The following is a 22,248-nucleotide window of genomic DNA, read 5'->3' as shown; positions in this document are numbered from 1 at the left end:
CCTAACCTAACACGCCCTAAAACCACAATCCTGCCTATGAAATCTCAACCCACGGCCACACGCTGACCCGAGACACGCAAGGCATCCGGTCACCATCATGACAACCAGTGATATCATATTCATGCCTGGCCACATAATTGTTTAAAATGCATTAGAATAATATGTATACGAATATACGACGTACCTTTTACACAATGCTCCATACACATTCATTTAGTTTCTGCCGTAAGGCCGTAACTACACAATTCCTCCATGTACTGTACTTAGGTAAACCATTTTCAGTTGTGTGGTTACATGCATCAGAATACCAAAACAATGGGAATCAAGAAATGTGAGGACTCCCAAAATACACATTCACTGAAAGAACTGTAACTCCAAGGAAAAGTACATCGCAAACCGATAGACAAGGAGATACAAATTGGTGCTGGTGGTATCAAATCTGTACATTGTTCAGACCACATCTGTCAGGTCAGAAACATGTCACGGGCAATGAATAAGCATGATTCGGCTTGTGGTTGAAGGGAAGCTAGAAACAGGTAAAGTTGCCCATGATCTTCACACCTTCCTGATGCTCTTTCCGTACTCTTTCCTGATTTCCCACAGCTGCTCCCCAACTTCCTTCATGGTTGGTCGGTCATCCCGCGTCGGAGCAGCACATTGGAACGCCAAGCTAAGGAGCTTCTCAAGCACCTCATCATCCACGTGATCTTCCAGCAACGGGTCCAATATCTCTCTCATGTTGCCTTCATTAAATTTCTTGAAAGTCTGCATACCCAGCACAAACAAAAAGTCTCATGCATTCAGTTATTTCAGGGATTGCCAAGATAGTGAAAATGTAAACAGACAAGTGATATCATTACTAAATTAGAAATATCAAAAGGGATAAATGTCCATTTTTCAACCCCTGAAGCCCTGGTGTTAATTCAATTTTAAAACTTGAAGTATGCGACATTTTATTTTGCAACCCCAAACTCTAAAGAGCAGACCTATCTTACTAGGACCACTGTGATGTTAGCCTTGCTCCATAGCTGAGTCACATGTTCCATTTTAGATCAATTTGACACCTTGTATATAGATTGTGCCGATACAGGAAACAAAAGAAATTTCTCACACATACCCATCTGATAGTGATCCTCTCTTCAGGGGTTCGCTTCAGCTCTACAGGTCGGCGAGCAGAAAGAATTTCCACAAGCAATATGCCGAAGGAGAAGACATCACTCTTTGGAGTTAGCTGGTATGTTCTCAGGTATTCAGGATCCAGGTAACCAGCGGTGCCTTTCACTTTTGTTGATATGTGTGTCTTCTCCGTGTCACTAGGGCCACTTCTTGCAAATCCAAAGTCAGACACCTTCGCACGATAGCTATCCGTTAGTAGGATATTTGATGACTTCACATCACGATGAATTATCGTCTTCTCTGTTCACAGTATAGAATCTCTTAGTCCCTTTCCAGATTATCACAAAAAAAAATTGAAATAAAAAATGGTTGGCCAGTGCCAAAAATTACAAAACTATGCTATCTTTAAGTCAGTATAATACAACACAATGATTTGATGGATTCGAAGATTTTTTTCCTGAACTAAATGTTTTAAATCTCTCATCAAAATAACTGGCCATTCCAAAATGAAGAACTGGGTACCGAAGCACTACTTTGTCCATCTGTTAGCCCTTTTCAGAGACAAAATGCTGTAAACTATTTGACAAAAATAGCTCAGTATTTATGCAACTAAGCATGTAGCCAACCTGCATACAGATGGAGATAAGTAAGTGCATGAGCGACATCGATTGCAATTTCTAGGCGCTGATTAAAATCCAGGACCCTGCCATGTTGACCTGCACAAGGAGTAATACATTAATATTCAAGCTCTTAAAATAGACTGAGAAGAAAAACAAAATGGAAAGCATAAGCTCTCAAAATGGACTGAGAAGTGAAGACAACATAATGGAAAGCACAAGCTCTGAAAAAGGACTTAGAAGTGAAGAGAACGTAATGAAAAGCACAATTTACCATCTAGATGTTCTCTTAGAGTGCCATTTGGAACATATTCTGTGATGATAATACGCTCATTTCCTTTATCAGTAAAACCCAGTAACCTCACCAAATTTCGGTGGTCTATCTTAGCAAGCAAGTCTACTTCATTGCTAAACTCGTCCCTAGGACCTGCAAATTGATCCTGTAATGAACAGTAGAGCATGTTATTTTGATCATTGCAAGAGTTAGGCATATTACCAAAACTCTACAGGCCATTGAGCTGGGTACAAATAAAATCATACAAAGTTCTAAATTTAACAAAATATAGTGCAATAAACATGAACAAACAACATATTTTGATGATGAATACAATTGAACTTAATATAGTGAAACAAGATATGAACAATATGCAATTTAAGTAGTAACGAGCAATAAGACAAGGGATAGCATTGCAATACCTTTTTAGCCCTCTTGACTGCAACAACGGTTCCATCTGGCAATACAGCCCTGTAGACCATCCCAAATCCTCCTTCACCTAACTTAAATGATGGTGAGAAGTTCTGAGTTGCCCTGAGGATCTGCTGAATGCTTAAGTTGACAGATCCAACTCTAGCTACTTGCGGAGATGGTGCAAATCTAGAAGGACTTGGAGGTATCCGATGCGGAGTTGGTGGGACTTTCTCAGACGACATGCTTACTTCATAAGACGAAACTGATTCAACTGAAAAGATCAAAAGACAAACTTGTCGTTAAGGACAATGTTCAAACATTTTTACAGTGGTATACAATATGATATATAATTTCATTACCATCCCACTATTCAAGATTGATATTGCAAATAGTAGAAAAAAAGGAGTAAAGGGGTGCACATCAGAACTGATTCAGTAACATCAAAGCTAACATGGTTTACAGTATCAGGAGATTAGCGAACCAGGACAGAGCTTGTCTTATTTGTTATGAACCATTACATATCAATTTCAAGAAACTTAGTACATGCAACCTCATCCAAGACAACTACCAAATTGGAAGACAGTATATAGATAGACTACTATGAAAATGGGCATACTAGGTTAACTGTTGAAGGAGTTTTGGCTGGTAACTGGTAAATATCACTTATCTTGAAAAGCGACAAAGACGTATAATTTATGTGTTAGTTCAATTTCCATTCATGATACTTGACAAGCCACTAATATTAATAAATATAGGTATACCTATGGAGGCAGAGTGAGTTACCATGGTATCTACAAATGTATAAGTAGCAGTGGTTGAAGTTACCAAACCCTAATTTTCCATACACTATCATTCGGGCTCAATTCCTGATAAACATGACAGTGAAATTTAAATTTTGCAACAACTTCACAAAAAATAAATATATAGCAACAAATGGCCTAACCCATATCGAAGAGAACTATTTTTCAAACAACAATAGCACCTTCAGGACTAATTTCTATTCAAACATATAGGGGAAAGACAGGCTTGGGATTGACAGGCTTTGATGTTGTTGTATATAGGGGAAAGACAGTAGAAAAAGATAAATTAGTGAAACTAAACCGTAAATGTACACCAGTTTAATTTTTCAAGGAAAACTGTCATAAAGTTTTGTTTCCTAACACAGCACAAGAAAACTTGTATGAGGGCAAGTGAGCTAGACAACATCCAGCTCAAGTTTCCCTACTCCAATTTTGGTCACAACTCGCCAACAACAACTCAGACTCAAGCACCCCTTCAGTAGATAATAAGAGAACCTTTTGAGTTCACTTAAAAAAAATTGAGGGGAACAGACAACAGGAACTGGTGTAAAGAAGCGCAAATAATACTAACTCACTTGCATTGCGCTGAATAGTTGCAGTATCATGCCTGCTGGCTTCTTTTCTTTCAGCATGGAAGCATGGAAGCATGAGACCACAGCATAGGAGAATCACACCAGGCATGGCCAGGAAGTGATCATCGTTTTCTGAAGAATCACCGTTGTCCTGATTATTTTCATGCAAACCCAAGCTTCCACATGGGCCAGAATTATTTCTTGAGCCATTTTCTGTGGGCCGCCTCAAGAGCTTCCTTGGTACATTTTGATGCGAAGTTGCTACAGGTGATAAGAAACCAATGAGGAGAAATGATTGAGCAAACGTTCTTTTTCATCTGCATGTTACAAGCTTAAAAATGTGCTAGCCACATCAAAAACAAAAAACAAAAATAATAATGTTGAGGAATGTCAGAATGCAGCTGCTAAATGAGGGTACCTGAAACAAACACTTAGGCCTTAACATACTTCAATTGGTCATCTAGAAATATATCGATTACATTTCGATTACATTCATCATTTTAATGTTTTTCAAACATGGACTCGTACCAGAAGATACAAATGGGAACAATTGTTAGATGGGCTTAAACCCCACTGTAGGATCATAACAGAATGAACACTGCAATGAAATGGCCTACATTCTAAATCCGCACCATTGTTCCAGAGATGCACATCATAGGCATATCTTCTTTATTACAAGTCCTAAAAGTGAAATATTGATGCAGACGCGAACTCCAATTTGCACAGTTATGTACTACAGCAATTGTTCAGTTATTATCTGACTCAAGCAACTAGGAGGAAACATGAACCAACTTACCCTGGCTGGATTCGCTCCCTTCACCACAGTATTGCTTAACCGCACCCCTCCACCCATCCGACACCTCGCCGCAGCGGAGGCAACCACTCCCAAAGTACAAGCGGAGCTTCTGGCAGGCAAGAACGCGGTCCTGCACCAGAACCCCATTGACCGACAGGTTGAGGAGGCCATCAGAGGCATCCAAGACGGCAACTTGGTCGTCTCCGCAAGCAACTCGCGAAAGGGCTGTCTCAGCGACGGAAGCGAGAGCTAGAGGCCAGCAGCACAGGAGGAAAACCGCGAGAGCAGGTAGAAGAGCCGAAGGAGACATCGGTGCTCACTACTGAGAATGGATTTGACCTTACAACTCACAAGGATCTCATCTATGGGAAGCGAATTAAGCCAAGAATCGGAGTCCAAGTTTGATGTCTCATCAGCTCGCCCCCCCCCCCCCCCCCCCCCCTCTCTCTCTCTATCTCTACCAACACAACAGAAAGCACAAACTTTTTACCCCCGAAAGCGGAAATGGAATCGAATTTGATGAAAGCTGAAGAGGAAGAAGCAACAGCTGAGCTCTTACACGGAGAAAAGGACAAGAAGCAGGAAAAGAACCAGCAGATCAGGCAAGACCGGAAAGTACAAAACCGTGGAGCGATTGGACACAAAATCTGCGGAACAAGGCAAGAAGAAGAGGACAAAGAAATCTGAGCTAAGCAGGGAACCTATCTGCCTGATAATGATCAAGATTTTTGGGCGGTAAGGGGGCGCTCAGATCGGGAGAATCCAAGCAAGAGGAGCACAGAGCAGAGCAAGCACGAGCGAAGGAGCGGAGCAGGTGGGGAGGAAGGAGAGAAGGAAAATGGAAGGAAATATCTCCGGAGAGAGGGAGGAGACGAGGAGGGTCAAAGTGTGTGTGTGTGTGTGGGGGGGGGGGGGGGGGGGGGGGGGGGGCCGGGGGGCGCGGGGGTACAGGCGGCGCGGTAGGCTTCCGTGTGGCTGCGCAGAGTTCACTGCCGCGTAGGCCCGGATACGCAGCTAAATTAATGAGGTGGCAGCTTACGGCGTTTTCCGATTCATTCTCCAGGCAAATAAATAATCAGAGCATGGTCCAACAATATAGGCGGCTACTGATGCAATAATACACATATCGGTATAGATAGCGCAATAACAATATATCCCATACAATTTTGCGGCCATATATAAGAGCATCTTCTTTCACTTTCCCTTTTTTTTTCTTCTTAGTTATAAGCGGCTACTAGATTGATCTACAGCAGGTCACTTCTCCCTTTCTCCTTTTCAGCGTTACTAGCACCCGGACGACGTCCGATGGAAAGAAACAATAGTTAATGCAACATATGTCGGCGTCCGTTTATTCTGTAGCGTTACCGTCTCTTTTTCATCTCTCCTGACGTGTTGGGCTTGCCTGTCAGTGGGCTAATCCTTTCTCCCTCCTCTCCTTGTGCTTGCTAGTCAACGACGTGGGGAGCAGTCGATGGGCCAGATGCCCCTCGGCAGCGGACGCTGGCGACAGCCCGCGGGCTGGCCACAGCCCACAGGTCGGTTGGAGCAACGGCAGCCGGGATGGAGCAAGCCGCGCAGCAAGGAGAGCCAGGACGGCCGGCACGGAGGGTCAAACAGCCAGGGGTGGCGTAGAGGGGCGAAGGCACGACCACGACGATGGGGTTGCGGGCAGCTGAGCCGCGACACGGAGCTCAGGGCGTGCGGAGCTCGGGACAATCGGGCCCGCGCGAGGGCAGCCGGTACGGAGCGGCGGCGGCGGGCCTGCGGAGCTCGAGGACAGCTGCGACGGCGCGCGGAGGGCGAGCACAGAGCTCGGGGATGGCTGGCGGTGGCGCGGAGGGTGGTCGGTGGTGGCGCGGAAGTCGGGGCAGCCGGCGGGTCGATTGGACAACCAGAAAAATTCGGTGGCCTGTGGATCGTGCGGTAGGAGAGGAGAAGTGGGATTCCCGGGAGAGGGAAGGGGGAAATGAGATTAGGGAAAGGGATCTGCTCAAGGAGATTTTTCTCGCTTCAGTCCCTTTACAGTTGAAAAGATAAGATGGGAATTAATCCCCGATCTAGTGCAATGGTCGCATTCAAGCTGGAGATGCAAACAGGGAGTTATTGTGAGCTTCGCCCATGATCAATTCAATTCTTAAGTCCACTGCTGTTTCAGGCAAACACGTAAGCACACTCGTCTCTACGAACACGTAAGCACCTCCGAAAGATCTGATAAGTCCTCAAGATTAATGAAGTCACCGTGATTAATGCCTCGACTCGATGTCGACAGGCACGTCAGCATTGCTCAGTTCGCATAGCTCACTAGTTGTTCATTCTCTTTGGTTTTAACTGATTTGGGTTTCTTTTTTTATTTTAAATTATTTTCATTTTTGTTGATAGAAAAATCTAGTTCCTTCTAAGTATTATCGGTGCAGATCGAGTCATAGACATTATTGGACTCATCTCAAGACTGCTCAATTATTGAGCCATCAATATTTCGTTGGCCACTGCAGGCAGGTCTCTTTCACAGTGCTCCCACATCACAAGTTGGATATATGTTCACAAGCGTTGCTTTACAACATTTGGCTGCAATTTACGTGACGAAAATGGTACGGGGGTGTTTGTTTTTATAGTCCCTTCTAAAATTTATGTCACATCGAATGTTTAGATACTAATTAGGAGTATTAAATATAGACTAATTACAAACCAATTGCACAGATGGAGACTAATTTGCGAGACGAATCTATTAAGCCTAATTAGTTCATGATTTGACAATGTGATGCTACAGTAAATACGTGCTAATGATGAATTAATTAGGCTTAATAGATTCGTCTCGTAAATTAGCCTTCATCTGTGTAATTAGTTTTATAATTAGCTCATATTTAGTCCTCCTAATTAACCTCCGAATATTCGATGTGACATAAATTTTAGGCACTACCTGAATCTAAATCTAATCTAATGTGCCACGACAGGCTGGTTACGTGGAGTTCGCATCTCCAGTCTGAAACTTTTTTTTTTTCGTTTCCCCCTTTTCTTGCGAGGTTCCTAGTTTGAACTTTGACACGGAAGCATAGCTAATGCTGCGCAAACTTTGACATGTCAAGTTTGGTCTGTGTGAATAACTTCCATGTCTCATCCTGCAGTCTGATTGGTCTATTCCAGCTGAACTAGAAATTCTTGAGAAAATGTAATGCATGCTGCAGGTGGTACCACATATTGTAAAATTGCATAATTCAAAATCTTTCGTGCCTCATCCTGCAGTCTGGTTGGTCCATTCCAGACGAACTAGAAATTCTTGAGAAAGTGTAATGCGTCCCGCAGGTAGGGGTCACATATTGTAAAATTGCATTATTCATATAATTCACTTCAAAGAAATCTATCTACCTAAATCAAATGATTTAACTCGATATCTGATCTAAAATTCTGGGAGCTAAGGTGGGTACCTCCCTGCCTTAAGAAAAACAGCCATGAAAAAAAAAGAGCAGAGGAAACAAATGGATGTGATTTTTTTTATTTTACTATTTGTCCCTTGTGATAGTAGATTAGTAGTACAAAAGTAAAGTTGGGATGATACGGGATTGAGCGTTAACTGAAGATATCAGGTGGTACATTGCGTTCTGCCGTGGAAAAGAGCATGTGTTGTGGTCTTGCATTAAAGCAGCAGTTGCCATTCCCAAGTGCAATTTTTGCTGATCCTTCTGTGTATTTTGGTACACACACCACGGCCGACAGAAACCCAACGTGTATTTGGGAGTTGGGACCTGAGTTTCGTAGGTTCCCGTCACGCAACGCAGGTAAACCATGACGCTACATACTGAAGCCGCTATCATCAAATGTTCCCACATGATTTCAGAAATGGACTGCGAGCGAGTGCAACATCAGCTGGACCTGCACGGTGCCTCGTATCAGCAGCACGCCAGCACAGAACACAGAACCAAGCAAAAACAATCACAGCGCCAATTGTACTGCCACGACGCACGGAACATCACAAATCATGCCACAATGGTAAGGAAAACACAAACGAATGGGACCCAGGAAACGACCTCCGGCAGCTCCTGCGTGGGAGTACCAACCCGCTGGAGAACATGAATCGCTAACAAGGGATACATGGCCTAGGTCACAACGATGTACACATACAGGATCTACCATCTACATATCAGTCTAATCTAAATCCAGAGTTACACTGATCGGGATGGGCGCCTGGCTATGCAGGCTAGCTGTTGTTACAGATGGACAGCACGGGGACAGCTCAATTCCGAGTCTTGACTAGCTCTTTGTAATCATGACCTGAATGAAGCGAAAATCCAAGCAAAGTATAAGCACAACTCATCGATCATAAGAAAAATGCACCACATTCATGTTTCAATTCAAGGGTACGGTGACAATAGGGAAGGAGGGTGATTCCTACCTGCTGCCCTAACTTTTCCAAGCACGTTCTTGAGCAGCTTGAATGCCCTAAAATTATGTCACCAAAATAAGTGATTTGACTGGAAATATGAATAAGCAGTCACAGTGCTAAGAGAACATTTAATAATGCAACAGACTAGACTACCTGCTGAATCCTGCTGGGGTCAATGGAACCAGCTGCCTGTAATTGAGAGTAATTTAATTCCTGCATGCAAGTTTTGAGCTCCACAACTTCAGACATTGTAAAATTTATTGTAATACATACCCAAAATGAAAAACAAAACCAAAGACAAAATGCTCCAAAACTGGCAATCTGGCATCTTCGGCCTTGTTTAGTTCCCAATTTGGGAGTGGCAAAATTGACATTTTGCCATAAATGCGCAACTGTAGCGTTTCGTTTGTATTTGTGAATTATTGTCCAAACATTGACTAATTAGGCTCAAAAGATTCGTCTCGCAAAGTACAACAAAACTGTGCAATTAGTTTTTGATTTCGTCTACATTTAGTACTCCATGCATGTACCGCAAGTTTGATGTGATGGGGAATCTTCTTTTTGCATAGTGTCAAAGTTGGGAGTTGGGGGTGAAGTAAACAAGAGCTCAGATTCTATCCTAATTTCACCAGAAGGGCATCTAAATACAGAGCTGATGGCTCATTTATACAACTGATACATCCTTATCCTCTTTTGCATCCTGCGTGACAAACAGAAGATAGCAAAATAAAAGCTTACGTGAAGTTCAAAAGCAATCTAACTGAATCTAGTAGGATGAACTATAGTGAAAAAATGCTACACAAAAAGAAAAGCACGTTCATTTGGACAATCCCAGTTTGTCCAAGAGAAAAATGATATTTCAAGCATGTTTGCACACAACCAAAAAATACCTATATAGAACTGTCGCCCGTGCTAAAAAGAAACCCACAAACCAAAACTATGATAGAAGGAACTGCATGTGCACCTGCTGTTTCATCGGCATTTGTGTTTGTCCTTGTGCCTGGGAAAGTTGTTGAATCGGTTGCATGGATGGAAGAGACTGACCCTGTGGTGGTGACTGCAGTTGCTGTGCTGCAATCTTTTGTTGGTGCTGTTGAAGCAAAAGCAGTTTCTGCTGTTGCTGCTGCTGCTGCTGCTGCTCATACAGCACAAACTCTTCAGGCTTCTCCCACTGCAGGACACAATAGCTCATAAGAATAAACCACAAAATGTGCTAAAATATAACATGATTAGCACCATTCCTCACCTTACTCTCACGAGTAACGCTATTGTAGTAGTACTTAAAACCTTCAGGGGACGTATGCTCTGTCCAGTTGCAGGTTGAAGACACTGCAGGTGAACCAACCTGCTGTGGAATTGCATTAATATTTGTCAGAATAATGGCACCTGGAGCACCAGAGGTACTGGATTGCACTGGCTGTCCAGACAGAAATGTAGAATTACGAAGAATCTTTGAATACATTTCAACTGTAGTAATAGATCCAAGGAAAAACAGAAACCATATATAATTGATGACAACGGAAGACAGTGACAAGAGAAACACATATGCAGAGTGGTTTCATATCATATGTCGCTGGTCTAATCAATTAACTATGAGGAAAGTACCTGTTTAGGAACCTGTGCTGGGGGTTGCTGATTTAGGTTAGTTTGCTGCTGCATTAGTTGCAGCTGTTGCTGCAACTGATAAATCGCTTGCTGTGAAGACTGGTAACTAGACTGCAAAGCTGCCTGCTGTTGAAGCAGCAACTGTGGTGCTTGTGAAGGCATCTGCTGCATTGACTGCTGGAGCATTTGGGGAGCAACACTGGTGGGAAGTTGCTGCTGGCCCTGCATGGGATTGGACTGTACAGATGAAGGAGCCTGTAAAGCACCTAGAGAAGCATTCTGTTGCATCAATGGCTGTGATGCTGGAGGTTGGCCAGGTAATTGCATAGATGGCATATTCTGGCCATATGAAACAGGTCCTGTGGATTGCGGAACCTGAAGCTGCCCAATCTGTTGAATAGATCCCTGCAGGGGCTGTCCTTGCTGAGCATTCTGCAATTGTACGGGGAAGTTCTGTGGTGGACCAGGTGGCTTTTGCATGGGTGGGATCTGTTGGCTTCCCAGATGATGCCCTTGTACCATGGGAGGGTTCATGCCCTAAAAAGCAGAGTCCCCATCACAATGATATAACAATTTCGATGGAAAGAAAATCATGAAACTGAAGTAAATCATAATATTCCAAGTTGTACCACATGCGATGAAGTTGGCACAGCTGTCTGAGTTGATAAGGAGCCATTTCCAGGAAACATCGGAGGTCGAAAACCAGCCTGTCATGTTTTGGTAAAAAAAAAAAGGTTAGGAAATGAACTAACAGAAAGTAAAACCATAACAAAGGAATGACTTGAAACACACAGTATCTGCTGATGTTACAGCACCACCAAGCGCCAAGGGATTGTCAGATCCAAAATTATTGTATTGATTAGATGCCATTGACCTTGGACTTGATGGACGCCAAGAGTCAGAAGGCATGTGCCGACCCCTTGGTTCATCAAGATTGGCTGTTGGCCTGGATAATAAAAAATTGAAGCAAACTCAGATGAAATTACTTCTCAACTATATACCATCATATTCATAAGGCAAAAAAAAAAGATAAAAAGGTATTTGACATTTCATTGTTGTCTATATACCATCATACCTTATCTATCCCTACATCAAACATCCTTTGTGGATTATTACAGAGCTACTGCATGTGTTCTTTTGTCAGTGCTTCTACTTACAATCTTTGGTTTTGCAAATGCACTTCAGTAAAAGCCATAAGTGTCAGCAACTCCTCTATGTGCAAGGGAACGACCACACATGGTTCATCTCATTAATAACCTAATTTAATTGTCCTTGTGCAAAACTAAGTAACTGAGTGAGTAGAGAAACTGAAACCTGATAACAAGGGCTGCATCTGATCGAGGACTGAAACCAGGACCTCCAAATGCAGGGCCACCCCTAACCAGAAAGGCAAATCAGACAGCAGAAATGATGATGATGATAATTATCTCAGGTAAATAAAATAAAATAGGCTATGCAAATAGTCAAAGTTTGTTAATCACCTCGATTCTCCAGGTCTAGGCCTCTTAGGATCAGCAAATCTTATGACTAATGGTTGCTCGCACCCCTAACACAGAAAATATGCCGTAAATATCAAGAAAGCAAAATACAGAATATGTCAGCTTGGCACAGAAATTTACCCTCATTATGTAAGTCCCACTAAGGGCATTCATAGCTGCCACTGCTGGCTCTTTTGATGAGAATTTGACAAATCCACAACCTTTACATTACATAAGTCGAAAGTCAAAACAAAAGGTTGTAACGAAAAGAGTTAAATATTAAAGCAAACAGACATTCACAAACCTCGGCTCTGCCTCATGCCATCTCTCATAATGTAAACATCTTCCACATGACCATATGGAGCAAAGATCTGAAAAACATATTAAACATAGATATGGTTCAATGTGCATTTTTCTACATGTTTCCTAACTGAAGAAAATGCATTTATCATCAATCTTAGAAATGCAAGCTACTAAATTTGTGTTAATAATGTCCTCCATGCAGATAAGTATATGGTATCTCAGGTTGGTAATGGATAGCGACAAGCAAATCACTAAATCATTAAGGAAAGGAAAAAGTCCAAATTACTCCCCTCAAGTATAACCAAAGTCTAGATAACCCCCTAAAATATTTTTTGGTTCACTTTACCCCCTAAACTATGCCATTTGGTTCAATTTACCCCCTAACACAATTTGTCTTTTTTGTTTCTCCATGCACAAGTGGAGTGTTAAGTTCAAATTTTGCAAGATGATAGCAGACATTATAAGACATGTTAAAAAAATATATCACGAAATTTTTATCATTATTTTGACAGGGTACAATATTTAATCATAAAATTTATCCTTGAGATACAAAATTATATAAAAACTAATGATGAAAAATTCATAAAATATTTTTAATACAGATTATGATGTCTACTACCACCCTGCAAAGTCTCAAATTAAAATTCAACTTTTTGTATGAAGAAACAAAAATGACAAATTGCATTATGGGGTAAGTTGAACCAAATAGCATAATTTAGGGGGTAAATTGAACCAAAACATAGTTTAGGGGGTGGTCTAGACTTTTGCTACATTTGAAGGGAGTAATTTGGACTTTTTTCTTAAGGAAAATAAGAAGTGCAAAATACTTACCTCTTCAATCTCCTTTGGAGTTGCTTGCTTATTGAGGGACGCAACAAATAATTTGTGCTCAATGGCCCCTAGCAATTTTGTTAAAAGAAACCAATGAAATCACCCAATAAGTACGACAAACAAAAGATCTCAAGAAGAAAAACAAACAGGCCAAGCAAATTTTACTCTGTCATTATGATTTTATAACCCAGATGAACACAACAAAATAACAAAGAATTTCTAAAAGTGAAATGATATTTTTCAGATACAGAAGAATGCATAATCAGAATAAAAATCACTGCTAAAGTGAAGAACCATCGTACATGTAATTGTAAAACCTATAAAGATTAGGGGAACACAATAAATTTGTCTGTACATGCTATAACAAATAAAGTGCTTTGTGATAAGCTGCATGTAGAGGTATGGAGCAAATCTTAGAGAAGCTGGCATTAGTGTTGAAGATGCAGTATTTTGAAATTTTACATACAAAAATCAAAGAATTTTGCGAGGTTCTGAGTCTAAAACAGGTAGGACTGTTAAGGTTGCCTCAAAACCAACGATAACATCAAATGCAGACAGGTCACATAGTAAACTACTAAATACCAGGGAATTACCATGTCGTTCCCTTTCGCCATCAGCATATCTAACTTGAACAGGACCCATCGCCTGACATAAAAAGATTCACAGTCAATAATTAGCAAATAAAGAAACAGAGCAACAAATAGCCAACAATGAGGTACATACTCCAGGTAAAGTGTATTGGTTGTGAAGACCCCTGATGGCCCTATCTGCCTCCTCCGAAGTAGCATATTTAACAAAACAACAACCTGCAAATGTAAAAATGCCGATTATTCAGAGTTACTATTTTCTGTACTATATCTGCCATAATATCAGTCAATAATAGCAGTCAGTAAACAGGAGGCAAATAATAGCAGTCAAGAAACAGCAGGCAGAAAGGAGATATGTTGAATTTAAAGAGGCAAATAACATTTCCTTTTTTTTTAAACAGTCGAGAAAAACAGCTTAGACTGTTCCACATTTCAGGAGCAAGCCTCATTCAAGTAACCATTAATTAAAGCATGAAGAGGGTATAAAAAAATATCTTCGCAGAACTCATCACGATCTCAATTTGGGCTATACTGCATTTGCAGCACCCACAAGCACTCCTCGATATCGAAGTCATACACCTATAGAACATCAGGTACAGGAATTTACCACGCTAGCTACAAGTTGCTCTAAGAAGTGGTGATTCACACATTAGAAAGCACGAGCATATCCATAACTCCTCAGCTGTGGTATAATCATAACTCAGTCTGCACTTAGTATAATGGTGCATAAACTGCAAACAGTAACAGGTCTTTAGCAAAGCACATCATGCACCAAAATTGTGCATAACATGAGAAGTCACACACGTCACTGAACACACAACAAATATTTAGTGATAGGAGACTCGTCATCAACAAGGCCAAGAAAGGTTCTAAGGTTGAACAACAGAAGGTTTAGAGGGGCTTCATGCTCCCAGTGTATTCAATACCATCATCATAATAACACAACATATTTTGACAGCAGTCCATTGGCATAGCAATTGCTGAAAGGCAAGCTACAATAAGCTGATAAAGTGAAACATAGCAACAATATAGTCATTAATCTAGATACCACAAGCTTATAGAGTTGTAAGTAAATATATAAAACAGGCCACCAAAATGGCAAGAACTTTGAACAAGCAAGATCACAAGGTTATATCTGGTGCTCCATTGGAAGGCTTTTACAGCTGCATCCCATGAACATGCATTAAGGAGAAATATAAAAAGGACTGCAAGGTGCATGGTAAACAATAGAAGGATACACACTCAATAGTCTAGAGAATACACGGAACATCAGTCTTGAAAGAAAACCATATAATAAGCAGATTCACCAATGGCCCAAAAGGCTTTCTAGAAAGATATTCATCCAACACACATGGATAAGTAGGGACGAAAAACAATCAAAACAAAGTATGATGTCAACTCGATCAGCAACAGATAGCATGCATGTATACCCTCTAGGTACAAAGTATAAAGTTAGTCCATTAAATGAGCATAATCTGTCAGAAGTCAGGGCATTACTAGTTGCTGAACATGACAGTACACCAACAATAATGAGCAACAATTTCACCCATCTACTGTATCAACCATGCTAGAGTTAATATTAAATAATTATGAGATACATATGCTTATGACCTTACTGCAGAGTGTTTCACTTTAATGGTGGCAATAAAATCATGTATGGCAAAGGCTTTGAAACCCAGATGCACATTTATAAAATAAGTAATGGACCTAGAATCAGTATTCAACATCAACTTTTCCTATGATAACATAAGCAACAACCATTCCAACAGCAAAAGACCAATAATATAGTTCAGGCCCAAGGACTTTCCCTGGTGCGTCCTCATCAGATGCATGTCAAATGATCCAATTCAGAATACTAAACATTGGCCTTTCATAGACAGCAGTTACAAAGATAACGTTTCTACAAGTCAAGAACTTTGGAGTGAATCATCACACAGGACAGATGAATTCCCATTCGGTAAGTGTCCATGTTTACATTAGATGCAAGACACACAGCACTGGTATACCATCATGTGTCATCCACTCAGTTACTCAGTTACATAACTTAAAAACACCATTGCCAACCATATCAAACCAAGCTTGCCATACAGCTGGAATCATTATTTTCGAAGTTTGCATTGTAGATATTTCTCGCGAACAGAAAACATCACTATAACAGCTGTGTCAAGCAACATCATGCAGTCACGGAAACACTAAGCGCATCCAAAATTTACACGCACGAGTTGCATACAGCCAGAATATCCAGTCAAACCCAGAACTCACAAGATTCATCATCTTCAACGGACCAGGTTGTCATACCACCCATGACACTTTACCACCATCGAATCAGATGAATCTAGATTGACAATGCACAACACGTGTGATCATTTCCAAACAGTACAAGGTCATCAACACCACAACAGCTGTCATCAATTGTGATAGCAATATGCAGCTATACCACATCATCCAATCACTTTTTTTCTGGGATTCAATCACTCACATTAAGGGATTCCACACCATGCAATTCATGATTACATGGATAATAAAATCTTAAACCATGAAAGGGAAAGGATGGAAAGTTTTGTATTGATTCATCATAAGGTTATCTGTTCTTGCATCACAATCAAGGCACATAGATGCAATGGTGAAACTACACCCTCATTGCTAGTGTGACACAGGACATCCAGAAGGTCAATATCATCTAAACACAGTTTTTGCTACTGAATCGGCTGCCTTGTGTAGCAGTAGAGTTGAGGCTAGTTAGATTGCAGTAATCAGCGGACAGTTAGTTGCTTCCATTCTAGTCTTCTACTGAATCCACAGGAGACGGACAGAATGGAAGCGAAGGAAATGAAAATCAACAACCGCCAAATCTAACTGAGAGAAGATGCAACCTTGTTGCTCCTACAACCTCTCAGAAACCTGAAAACAAAACAGATACTCGCATTGTGATAATAAAAGAAAAAACAAAGTCATAGTGCACCTTGCTGTTCACCGGTCTTCCTATCCTTGATTAAAGCAACTTCAAGAACATCTCCATGTTCCTCAAATAAAGGACGGACCTGAGGACACAAGAATCTATCACAAACTGAAGAACACAATAAATTAAAAACTAAATAACAGAACAATAAAACATCACGCAGAAAAAAATGAGTATTTGACTAGCTTAATTCAATCACTTGTTAGCCAAAAAGACAATGACCCCAAAAAAAGGAGCATGCAATGACTGGCTAGATGCCTTTATTTCATTTTAAATTTGTATATTTATGAGCTGATATATATGACAAACAAAGCTTTCGCATCTTGTAAGGTACCTTAGAGAACTTCTAAGTTTGAAGCCTCTAGTTTGTTTTGTCATAGTGATAAATGATAACACAACACTAACATGAGTACAAACAAAATTATATCATTAGCTCAGGAAGAATAAAGTTACAAAAATATATATGCTATCGAAACATAAAGAATTTACTATGCAAGAAAGAAGAGATGGTAGCACGGAAGTAATACTCACATCTTCTTCAGTTGCTGTCCTCGGAACAGAGCCAACAAAAAGTTTGACATAATTACTTCTGCTATCATGATCTGCAGGAAAATTTTAACAGCAACATCAATATTAGCAAAAAAAAGGGTTTGACTAGGATTTAGAAATCTTTGTCCACTGAAGTTCATTCACATACAGCACTTTGTCATATGTTATTCCTACCATAGAATAATAAATTCTACCATTTCTCTACCAATATATTTTGCTCTATAACTCTTAATGGAAAAACAAGATTTAAAGTTAAAGAAAAGTCAAGTAACATAAACTGAATTTTGAGATGTTTGGGGACCAATGGTAAAAGTAGTCCATAATTGATACCCCTACTACAATCTAATTAGTTAAATATCAAAGGAGTGAACAGATCCATCCAATCTGCATGCCAAGTTCCTACAAATTTACAACAGATTATCTCAAGAATAAACCTGAGAGAAATCCTAACTCGCACTGCTACAAAAGTTAGCCATGCATCAAAATAGAACTGTGGCTGTCCCTCCCTTCACATGCAGAAAACCTGGACAATGTGGATACTATATATCCAAAACCACTCAACAGCTCGTCCACTCTGAAAACGATGGGTGGTTTTGTCATTACAGCACATGCTGGCATGCTGCTAGTACCATTGCAATGGTCTCATGCTATGCACAGAGTTTTGTAGAGATTTGTCGACTTAAGTCAGTTTTACTAAGAATTTCTAAGAAAGTTGATTGAATTTGCATCCATAAACTAAGGAGATCACAAATCAGCCACCCTATCAGCACCAAAAACCTAGCCACCCACGCATAAGCAACCTCAAGTTCGCCATCTCGATACAGCACAACCCAACAATTGCATATAGCTAGCAAAAGGACCACATGATTTTGGAACGAACCTTGGAAATCCCCACGGCCTCCGCCTCGGTTACCGCCGCCGTACCGGTGCCTCTGCTTGCCGAAGTCGTCCACACCGCCACCGCCTCTGTACCCTCCACCCCCGCCACCGCCGCCAGAATAGTCGGAAGAGCCACGGTACGGGTGGAACCTCCCGCCACCGCCACCGCCTTCCTCCCCGCCGCGGGAGTAGCGGTGGGGTGGGCTACCTCCTCCTCCGCCACCGCCGCCTCCGCCGCCGCTGGACCAGCGAGAGGGGCCCCGCTGAAACCGGCCTCCGGAGCGGTCGCCGCCGCCGCGGTGCATGTGGCGGGGCTAGGGTTTTGCGGGGAAGCGGAAGCGGGTGGAGAGCACGAGAGCAAGGCAACTGGGCGAGGCGGAGGGATCGACTCGACGGTGGACGAGGGGACCCGTGGGGTAGGAATTCTTTTGTACTGGGTTTCGTTTAGCTGTCAAAGGCCAATGGCCGCGCCTTGCGTGGACCGGATCGGGTCAAGGACCTCACGAAATTTATTATTCTTTTTTATCTTAGATGCCGGTATCATTTAGACTTTGAAATATAGGTAAATTTAGACTTTTTCCCGAAGTCAAATCAATTTTAACTACGAACAGAGAAATAATTATAAATACTAATAATGTTAGTCAAACTATTATAATATTTAACGTTTTCTATTTGAAATAAATTATTTTTACAGATATTGTTAGTCAAAGTTAAAAAGATTTGACTAAAAAAAAAGCTAAACGTAGCTATATTTTTGTTGACGCAAAATCTGGACTTCAGACTTCTGCGTTGATAACACGGAGGAAATCTGGACTTCAGACTTCTGCGTTGATAACACGGAGGATCTAGGAGATGTGCTTAACTCCAGTGCAGGCTCCAAATCGGCTCGTGAAGATGCAAGGTGTGCCAGTCAATTTGACTTGTAATTGATAAGGGAAACATTAAATTTCTGAGTCGATAGGCGGTAAAGCATTCAAGCTCATAGATAGGCGTTATTTTGAATAAACATCTTTAAAGTTAGATTTTCAGTGTAATCATGTAGTGTAAATAAATAGAATCATTAATGGTATATAGCCATATGAGCCGACAGGCTAAGGTACATGCAGGATAGAACAACAGCTATTAAAAATTAACTTATCTACCCCGTGCTCACCAATTAAACTCAATTAAACTAACAGATCTAACAAATCTAATTAATATCATAAGCCGCTAGATTGGACTTAACTAAAATAGTATAGCTGAGAGGATATTAACTTTAATCTATTAAACTAATTTAACCGTTAAGGTAAAAGATTAGCACATAGCAACAAAGCCTCGCACGAGTAGCCATCGGCTCGATAACATCATCCTACTACTTGAGAGGGATGGATTGGACCCAACCAAGACAGGATCAGCTCAACAGTAGTAGTCTGACGTTAAATATCCAAAGGCTAACGATACGAGGGGCAGCAATTAAAGCATGCAAGATCAAACCAGCTGATAGAATTAGATAATTGGTGAACGCTTAAACAAGATCAGGAAACCGATGAGAACGATTAGATCTAAGCTGTTCAATAACTATGAGCATTACGCTAAAAAGTTATGTTTGATTCTAAGCAACTCGATAACTAGCCTTACGTTAAGATATTAGAATATTGGACGAAGCCTAGAAAGTTCTAATGACTAATATAGATAACATAATGACCGGGTGATGGTACTTACAAGTTCGCCTGAGATCGAAGCCAATGCAGGCCTGCACGCAAGAAGAAACTCGCCGGTTTCTACTCTACTTCTAGTCCTAGGGTTTGGCAGCGTGGAGCTGAAAAAAAAGGTTGTATTGATTGATTGATGATTATTCGATACATAGCTCATGGGTTTATATTTATACCTAGAGCAAGCTAAAATCCTAATCAGTTATGACATGAACCGTTACAATGAATCTAAAAACTACTAAAAATAAATCTTCACGCTTTCCCTTATTTGGTGGAGTCGATTTCGCTTTGGATCGGATTCCTCCTGGTCTTCTATCGGCTTCTAGAATCCGGTCGTCCGTGGTTGGCCTTGGTCAACGTCGGGCGTCAACAGACTTTTCTTCTACAAGTTCATCAGCTATCAGAACCTTATGCTCATCAAGTAACTCTGGTAAAAAACCGATGTCAACATATGCTCCCTAATTTTGGAATATAATATTATTTTCCAAAATTCTCTTCGCTTGTCAGCATCTTCACAGGTTCCGAGCTGATATCCTTCCGAAGCAAAAAGAGTCATTGCCGCAATCATGATCTTTTTCCCTAAGTTTCGCGATGGCACCTCCCTCGATTTTCGGGATTCACCCGACCAAAATCTATTATATAACTGCCCCATCCTGTCATCTTCTCTACCAAGCCAACCAAGCTTTCCGTAGCCATAAATCAAAACTAAACATCCACATGAGCGATCATCTTCAACAAACACCACGGGCACTGAAGCTTCGAAATCCACCTCCAATGGCCACGTCCAACCTCATTCCAGAGGTATTGTACGCCATCACCTTGTCCTGATCCTTTTAGATCTGATCTCCTTTTTGTTGGATCTCTCAATCCCTCTTTTCAATTTTAATTCATTCTAGGCACTTATAGATCATGTTTTGATTCCGCTTAGCGATTTGAATGGTGCATTCTTCGTTGGTCCTATGGGCAATGAAGACCCTACTGACTTTATTAATGCTAAAACCCAAAGAGTTCCCTACAGAACATCCTCCATGGATTTAGATAACTGGAAAGATAGTTTCAGCTCATGGTCATGTGAAACTCGAGGTTGGAGGACATGGTATCGTAGGGTATCAGTAGCTAAAAGAGTAGAATGGGACGAATTGTGCATCGGCCATTGCATAGAACATTCCTTGTGTGAGATGGAAAAGTATGACCCCCTTTTAGCCGCAGCTTTATACTTTTGGTCTGATGCATTGAATGCTTTCATGTTTGGGGACGGTCCGATGGCTCCTAGTTTGCTAGATGTTTATATGGTGACAGGTCTTGACATCACCTCCCCTGTTTCTCCATTCCATCTTAAAAGCCTCAACAAGCACAAATTGGATACAAGGGATATGATGAACTGGAGCAGATACATCACCACTTATAGCAAAACTGCAAGACCTGTCAGCGATAAGGAGCATACAGCCTTCCTAAATACGTGGTTAGAGAATTTTGTATTCTATGGATCAACTCTAGTTCCAACTCCAAATATGCAGTGCTTCGCAGAAAAACTGTCAATCGTAGCGAAACTCCCACTTGGGCAATATTTATTAGGTGCTGCATATTTCTGATGCACCGCGTATCGGTCAGACTACTAGCTGGTTCTCCTGTCTGCCCGATCAGTGGTCCATGGTGGTTTATGCAATTATGTCTCAATATTTATATTGCATCGACATTTGGGAGAAACATGACTGCAAACACTTTTCCATCCAACTATACTGAAGGGGATAAAGTCATCCGTCGTAGATGCACATCTTTTGGTGAGCAGCACGGCTTGTCCTGGAGTTTTACTAATAGCATCATCAATAGCCGATCTGTTCAAAATCTTCTACAACGGATTTCTTCAGTCATCACCCCTCTAGTATTGATGAACGTAGCACATCCATCTTGTTGACAAGCATTTCCCCTTGCGTACTCCCTATTGGTTTTGACCAAGGACGATCTCTGAAACCTTCTTATGAATTTTATCATCCGTGAGTCTTTGCTCGTCAACAAGGTTTTAGCTTGTCCCAATCAGCCTATTCTTCATAGATAAAGTGAGAGCAAGAGATTGCTTGGACCAATCCTTTGAGTTGACAGATTAAGAACTTAACCTCTTCATTGCCTTCTCCTATTCTATCGGAATGGAAACGTCTCATGGGATACGCATCAAGGCTCTTTGTCCGATGGTGGAAAGAATGGTAAGAGCATCTGGCCAACAAATCGGCTACATATTATTGTTGATGGTCATTAAGTACCAAATATGACCATCAATATACTCAAAAATAAAGGAGGATCGTCATTTTTTACACACATATTTGGTTTCAAATAATGTAGTTCCACTTGTCCTTGGAGAATATTTGGTTGCAGGTGAATGAGCACAAAAGGATGGAGAAAAC

At 41.1% G+C, this 22,248-nt stretch overlaps 2 protein-coding genes across 4 annotated transcripts; both read right to left on the bottom strand.

Moving 5' to 3' along the window:
• Positions 1-212: 212 nt before the first annotated feature.
• LOC117844751 (calmodulin-binding receptor-like cytoplasmic kinase 3) lies at positions 213-5,486 on the bottom strand. The gene is made up of 7 exons (XM_034725531.2): positions 4,590-5,486; positions 3,797-4,054; positions 2,430-2,692; positions 2,008-2,173; positions 1,743-1,832; positions 1,118-1,416; positions 213-765 (listed from the first exon to the last, which is right to left on the bottom strand). Exons 1-7 carry the CDS (start codon positions 4,897-4,899, stop codon positions 556-558), a joined length of 1,596 nt encoding a protein of 531 aa, XP_034581422.1. The 5' UTR covers positions 4,900-5,486; the 3' UTR covers positions 213-555.
• A 3,022-nt stretch (positions 5,487-8,508) lies between these two features.
• On the bottom strand, positions 8,509-18,570 carry LOC117843780 (flowering time control protein FCA). 3 transcript variants are annotated; one of them, XM_034724490.2, is made up of 18 exons: positions 18,160-18,570; positions 17,262-17,332; positions 16,734-16,812; positions 13,908-13,990; positions 13,778-13,829; positions 13,185-13,252; positions 12,355-12,421; positions 12,192-12,271; positions 12,054-12,118; positions 11,887-11,949; positions 11,365-11,518; positions 11,202-11,279; positions 10,573-11,109; positions 10,214-10,384; positions 9,932-10,138; positions 9,121-9,180; positions 8,977-9,023; positions 8,509-8,855 (listed from the first exon to the last, which is right to left on the bottom strand). In XM_034724490.2, exons 1-17 carry the CDS (start codon positions 18,461-18,463, stop codon positions 8,985-8,987), a joined length of 2,178 nt encoding a protein of 725 aa, XP_034580381.1. In that variant the 5' UTR covers positions 18,464-18,570; the 3' UTR covers positions 8,509-8,855; positions 8,977-8,984. The 3 variants fall into 3 exon arrangements, with proteins under 3 accessions (XP_034580381.1, XP_034580382.1, XP_034580383.1); XM_034724491.2 differs by having other exon boundaries at positions 10,214-10,315; positions 18,160-18,569; XM_034724492.2 differs by having other exon boundaries at positions 10,214-10,312; positions 18,160-18,569.
• Positions 18,571-22,248: the final 3,678 nt, after the last annotated feature.

Source organism: Setaria viridis, chromosome 2, assembly GCF_005286985.2.
Source record: "Setaria viridis chromosome 2, Setaria_viridis_v4.0, whole genome shotgun sequence".
NCBI lineage: Eukaryota > Viridiplantae > Streptophyta > Magnoliopsida > Poales > Poaceae > Setaria > Setaria viridis.
Note: the sequence above shows the minus strand (reverse complement) of the source record. Positions and strands in the feature narration are given on the sequence as shown.